Source organism: Colobus angolensis, unplaced genomic scaffold (genome assembly GCF_000951035.1).
Source record: "Colobus angolensis palliatus isolate OR3802 unplaced genomic scaffold, Cang.pa_1.0 Scaffold47, whole genome shotgun sequence".
NCBI lineage: Eukaryota > Metazoa > Chordata > Mammalia > Primates > Cercopithecidae > Colobus > Colobus angolensis.
The window spans coordinates 503,538-509,773 of record NW_012118154.1 but is presented as its reverse complement, the minus strand read 5'-3'; the positions used below and the strand labels follow the sequence as shown (position 1 = coordinate 509,773).

The 6,236-nt window shown below is 57.9% G+C and overlaps 1 protein-coding gene across 3 annotated transcripts; it reads right to left on the bottom strand.

Moving 5' to 3' along the window:
- Positions 1–209: 209 nt before the first annotated feature.
- On the bottom strand, positions 210–6,180 carry ZMYND15 (zinc finger, MYND-type containing 15). Of its 3 annotated transcripts, none has more exons than XM_011958352.1 (14): positions 6,151–6,180; positions 5,074–5,683; positions 4,394–4,628; positions 4,145–4,300; positions 3,720–3,880; positions 2,754–2,906; positions 2,379–2,459; positions 2,120–2,236; positions 1,948–2,036; positions 1,759–1,857; positions 1,448–1,601; positions 1,299–1,381; positions 865–1,025; positions 210–505 (listed from the first exon to the last, which is right to left on the bottom strand). In XM_011958352.1, exons 2-14 carry the CDS (start codon positions 5,651–5,653, stop codon positions 334–336), a joined length of 2,241 nt encoding a protein of 746 aa, XP_011813742.1. In that variant the 5' UTR covers positions 5,654–5,683; positions 6,151–6,180; the 3' UTR covers positions 210–333. The 3 variants fall into 3 exon arrangements, with proteins under 3 accessions (XP_011813742.1, XP_011813743.1, XP_011813744.1); XM_011958353.1 differs by having other exon boundaries at positions 213–505; positions 1,299–1,357; XM_011958354.1 differs by lacking the exon at positions 2,120–2,236 and having other exon boundaries at positions 213–505; positions 1,299–1,357.
- Positions 6,181–6,236: the final 56 nt, after the last annotated feature.

Sequence of the window (6,236 nt, the reverse complement as noted above, 5' to 3'; positions counted from 1 at the left end):
TTGAACCTGGGAGGCAGAGGAGAATCGCTTGAACCTGGGAGGCAGAGGTTGCAGTGAGCCGAGATCGCATCCCCTGCACTCCAGCCTGGGCGACAAGAGGGAAACTCCGTCTCAACAAACAAGCAAACAAACAAACAAACAAAACTGTCTCTTCTTTCCCAGTTTAATGGCCCAATTATGAGCGTGTAATCAAAAGGTCAATGACTCAGTGGTTTCAAACAAGTAATTTTATTTACCTTTTCGTGTTTTACCAACCTGTCCTCCCCCTCGACCTTGAGTGCGTTCACGTTTTCCTTTCAGTGTTTGGGAGGGGGTCTACTATGGTATCAGCATTCATCTCCGCCGGCGGGCCCCCCGCCCAGATTTCTTTTCTCCTCGGCGCCTTCGGGTAAGGGCAGGAGGAGCGGAGGGAGTTGGGGACGGGGGTTGGGGGCCGGGCGCCGGGCGGGCCCCGCTCCCTTGCGCAGGCTTGTAAACCAGGTGGAAGATGAAGGCATTGCAGTACCTGCGGGGGGCGCGGGGCGCAGTCAGGGACCAGGGGGCGGGGCTCCAGGGGCGGGGCTTGCCCCTCTGAGTTCCAGGGCGTGGGGCTAGCCTCAGGGTTGGGTCTGTTGGAGGGTCGCGGGGTCTTTTGTGGGTTGCGGAGATTCCGTGAGCTAGCTCTAAAGAGGGGTGTGCTGGGGGATGTCGAGACCTCCCATGGGGGCGACGAGTTAGTGGGGGCAGAGAAGGCAGGTTGCTGGGCTGGGGGCAGGAGGGTCCCAGGACAGCAGGGACCAGGGCAGAGGTGGATCTTTGTGGATGTGGAGCCAGAGAGTAAGAGAAGTTAAGGGTCAGGAGGGAAATAGGGTCGCAGGCCCTTACCAGGGCATGCAGTTGTCGGCCGCTCTGAGGCGAAAGGGGGAGCGGAAGGGGTTGGGCTGGGGAGGGCTGGTGCCCCCTCCAGTGGCCACTGCCATGGTCTGGTCGTCCATCACACAGCCGTACTCGCTGCTCTCGGTGAAGAAGGCTGGCACTCGGAGGGACTGGGGTGGGGCGAGACTCGCTCTGAGAGACCCCTCCCCAGATCCGTCCCAGCAGCCAGAATGACGGACAGGGCTGAAAGCCCCGGGACAGACTGGGCGGAGGGGAGCAGGGGAAGGACCGAGACAGACACAGAGAGAGGCAGGGGGACTTGTGGGCGCTCCCCAGGTTTGTGGAGCAGGTGATGGTGAAGAGGAGAGCCCAGAGACTTTCAGAAAAGGAGATGGGGAGGGGCCAGAAGGGGAGAGAAGTTCCCTTTTGCCCCCATTGCCCACCTGTAACCGCGGCAGAGAGCTCAGCCACGTATCCTTGAGACCAAACCCGGAGTTAAATCCTGCAGACAGAGAGGAGGGAGAAGCTGGCTCCCATGGTGGGCTTCTCTCCCACCTTCCCCACATGCCTACCCCGAGACCTAGGCTCTTACCAATAACCAGGTCGGGCTTGGGCCCCTGGAGCAGGTGGTAGGGCCTTGCTGACACCTTGATCTGCAGGTCCCTGTGGGCTCCCTTCTCCTTAGTGCCAGAGCTGGGCCGTGCTGATATGCCAGAACCAGGACGGACAGACACCTCGGGGCTGTCCTGAGGGGCCAGGAGTGGGGTGCAAAAGCCACTGGAAGTCAGGGCACTGGAGGATGCACCAGGCAAGATGGGGAGTGGGGGGGTCAGAAGGGCAGGGCCCGACCAGGAGGTTACTGGAGGGGTCAGGCCTGAAAAGCAGGGCCCCCTCAGCCCTCACCCTCTGCAGGGTAAAATGCTGCTGGTCGCTTTCGGGGGGCAGGCCATCACCTACAAACTGCAGCTCCAGGGCCACATGGGGGAGCAGGACCAGGAGCTCCTGAAGGACAGAAAGAAGGACAGATCTGGGTTCTACCCTGTGCCCACCCCCATACCAAAATACCCAACCTTCAGGCCTGGGGTGACTTACCCAAAACACCATGACAAGGTCAAACTCCTTCCCGGCCTCCACCACGTGGATCTTCAGTGATTGTTTGTTTTGGATGTTGAGCTCAGGGACTGGGTGAGAAGCCAGTGCATTAAGGATGTGGGCCATTCTCACTCCCCCATCTTCCCCCCACCCCCCACTCCGCTCTCCTTACAGGACTGGGGCACCAGGTGGGTGATGACGTAGTACACGGTGAGCGGGTAGGTGAGAAGCACAGCTGTGGGGGAGTCCAAGCTGAGGCCCCGCCATGTGTAGTAATCCTGCCATGAGCCTGGGAGGAGGGGGTTACGAGAGGACCTGTCCCTGGGCTCCACCTCCTCCAGTCTAATAGGCCGCTTCTTCACAGCCACCCAAGCTCTGGTTCTGCGGTCCCTGGCCCTACCCCTAGCTCCCACAGGGCCCCTCCAGCTCACCAAAAAGAGCCCGGGGTGGATCTGGGGGCACAGGAGGCATCAGGGCAGGCCCGTCCCCCTGGAGAAGCTGGTAGGGGTCTCCTGAGAGGATGAAAGAAAGAGGGGCCTGCGGTCAGGGAGACCCCCACCTTCCAAAGGAGCTGTATTCCCTGAGAGAGCTGTAGTAAGAGGAATGGGGGTTTGCGTAGGGACGGGGCCTGTGGGTGGAGGTGGTAGGGGTGATTCCATTGAGGGCTGGGAAAGGCCTGAAATGGCCCTGGTGCTGTTGGTAGGGGTCAGTGTGAATGTGGAGGGATTATCTGGGACCCAGACAACTTTTTCCCAGTCCTTTCCTCTATGCCGAGGGGCCCAAGCCTGAAGAGAGACCCCACGCACCACCGCAAAGAAGGCTGAGGGATGGCATGCTGCCTTGGGGGTGCCTGGAGGAGCCAGGGCCTGGAATCAGCATGCTGAGCTGGGTCCAGTAGCCACGAGTGAGGCCCCGGGAGGCCAGGAAGGCCTCCTTGTTGAAGGTTTCACTAGTCACCTCTGGAGAAGGAGAAGGGGAGGAGTTGAGGTGCTAGGCTAGAACCCCAGATTTTTTTTTTTTTTTTTTTGAGTCTTGCTCTGTCACCCAAGCTAGAGTGCAGTGGCGTGATCACGGATCACGGATCACTCTTGGGCTCAAACGATTCTCCCACCTCAGCCTCCCGAGAATTGTGATCACAAGCGTGTGCACCATGCCTGGCTAATTTTTTCTATTTTTTGTAGAGAAAGAGTTTATGTTGCCCAGATTGATCTCAAAGTTGGCCTCAAGTTGGCCTCCCAAAGTGCTGGGATTACAGGTGTGAACTATTGCCTGGTCTACAACCGCAGACTTGAACTCTCCCCAGCCTCCCGCAAGGACTCTGGTTCGAAGTCTGGTTCCAGTCAGGCAGGGAACTACCATTGCTGAGTGTCTCCAGTGTACCAGGCACCAAGCCAAGATAATCCTTGTAACAATTCCATGGGCCTTTACGTATGTTCATATCCCTCTTTTATAGATGAGGACACGGAGGCTTCAGGAAGCAAAGTGGTTTAAGGTCATACTGCCAGTTAGTGGTGGAGTCGGGAAGCAAATAAGTGTTTGGATCCCTGTCCCCCAACCCCTGCACTCTCTCAGGGACCTAGACACTCAGTCCTCGGCCTCAGAGACCCTGTTTCCAGCCCCAAACACCCAGCCCCTGCCCTTGTTCCAGGGATCTAGGCTCTAGCCCCAGACTCTCAGCCTTCAACTCCAGGACCCTGTTCCCAGACATCTAATTCCCAGTCTCAAAGACCCGGTCCCAGTTTCCCCCAACCATTCTGACCTCCTTATGGTACCTGCGGTGTAGGTAAAAGGCAGGGCTGCCAGTTCTCCTGCCCGATCCATGAAGGCTGCAAGCCTTGGGCACCAAAATCGGTGGCTCACATCATCTGGGCACCGCCGCCAGTCAGCCCGGAGACAAGCCTCTCCACAATACAAGACAGCACTACACTGGGGGCTGACGACACAGTGGGTGGTGGGTACCTAGTATTAACCTCTGTAGGCCCTGTCTGCTGTCCATCTGCCCAGCAGCTGCCCATATGTCCCTCGGTCTGTTTGTCTTACACCCTCTAACCGCCTGTAATAGCCTGTATTGTTTCATCTGCATCTTCTCATGTCCCTGCCCCTCCTTCTGTCTGCTAGGCCCCCCCACCACCCTGCTTTCTTTCTATTTGCCTGACTGTTGGGGTCTTCCTGTCCCCGCAGCTTTTGGGCTGCTCACCAGGGTGTCAGTTTCACTTCAAAGCTGTGCCTGTGACAAACGTGGCAGGTTCGAGCGCGAAGGGAAGCAAAGGTGAAGCCTGGCCGGGGACCCCATGTCCGCATTGGGGTCTTGGCTAACTTCACCCCTAGCCTTGGGACCAAGCTCTCCAGCTCTCTAAATAGCGGGGAAGACGGAATCAGGCTGGAGGGGGTGCTTGGGAATCCAGGGCCCCAGCCCTCCCCAGCCTCAGATACCAGATTTCTATACCGATGCAGCCGGGCATCTCCCACAGTAAGCCGTTGGGGCTTTCGGGGGTCCCCAGAGCCCATGGGACAGGCCATGCTGTGACAGAGGAGAGCATAGGCCCGAGAAGCCAGGTTCTCAGTCCCTGAGCCCCAGCTGGCAGTTCCCTGGGCTCCATCCACTAGCAGATCAATGCCCAAGATGGTGCCATGCTCATCCGTCACAAGTAAGAGACAGGAAAGGTGCAGGGGGGCAGCCTCTGGGGAAAGAGGGAAAAGTTGAGGTGGTAGGGGACAGCGAGAGACAAATGTGGTCAGGGTCAGGAGTACCAAACTCAGATACCTACAGGGGCTAGGCAAGTAACCTCACTGAGTAAAGGGCACTGGGTAGAGAGGGCACACTCCTTCTAAAGGGGACAGCTGCTACAGAGGACCAGAACGTGCTGCCATGCAGAAATGTAGGCCCCCTGTCAGAGCTTGAGATTTTTCTTGGGAATGTGTAAATCCAGACTTCTGGATACTTTTTTTCTTGCAATGTTTAAACATTAAATTAAAACAAAAACAAACACCCACTGTGGGTCAATAAAAATACCTTTTCAGGCCAGATTGGCCTGAAGGCCAGCACTCAGAACTAGTGGCAGGGGAGGGCTTCTGAAGGGAGGATGGCTGGGCAAGGGGTAGGGCAGGGCCGCCCTGGGTTCTTACCACTCCTCTGTCCCTTCGTCTTCTGGGGTCTCGTTTGGTTCTCCACCCTGTCCTCTCGGCAGCAATCCTTGCCACCTCCTGCCTCCCGCTCAGCCTCCTCTGACTCTCCTGGCGGGTTTGCTTCCTGGGGGGACTCCCTGCTGGTAGGAGCTAGCTCCCGGTTCTCCTCTGGTTCCACCTTCTCTGTGCCTGCACCCCCCTCCTCTCTCTTCTCTTCTTCTTCATCTTCCTCCTCCCCTTCCTCCCCATCCTCTAGGCTGACAAAGCTGACGTAGGGGCTCAGGTCTTGCAGGTGGAGTGGAGGGTCGTCTCCCAGGAGCCGGGCAGACCCCAGGCCTGGTCCAGGACCTGGCTCTGCCCCTTGCCCCAGGCTGATGCCCACACTACGGTTGGGCAGGACATGGAGCACCCAAAGGGCAGGGTCCTGGGGCAGCCTTCTGATCTGGGCCTCCAGCTGCCACCAGCGGCCCTCAAGGCTAGTCCCTACAGCTCCACGCTCTGCCACAAACTTTCGGAACCAGCCGAAGAGAAGGGCAGCGAAATCAAGGAACTCATCCCGGTATCCAGACACAAACTCCATGTCTTCAGGCGCACATGGCCCCGGCCCAGACTAAGCAAAAGAAGGGATATATGGTGAGGGACAGGAGAGCAATGACGGAGTTTGGGGCTGGGTCACAAATTGGGGGAAAGGGTAGGTTTGAGAGTCACTTAGGATTGGATCCATGGATATGCTAGGAGCTGAGAAGAGGGTTTTCATGGCTGAGGATGGGAGTTCAGGGAGGAAAATGGGGGCTGGACTTGAAAGTGGGTGACCAGGGTTGGAGAAGACTACTCAGGGATGAGATGGTATTTGGGGCTTAACATTGGAGAGTTCAGACCCTCAAAAGCAGAGTTTAAATTAAGGCTAGAGAGGAGAGAGGGCTAATACTATCGGGAAGGGTTTGGTGGGGAGGGAAGCATTTTGGATGTGTCCATCGGGTATGGGAGTGGGAGCGAGGGTGTTCCCTGGGCTCGGATCGGCGCGACGGGCAGCCCCGGTAGACCTCGCCCCTCCCGACCACCCCAATCCTCCGGTACCTGCAGCCGCCACCACTTTTCGAAGGTAAATACCTCGGGGTGGAGGGTGCGCGGGTGCGGTCGTGACGTCAGGGCTGCCCGAGCCC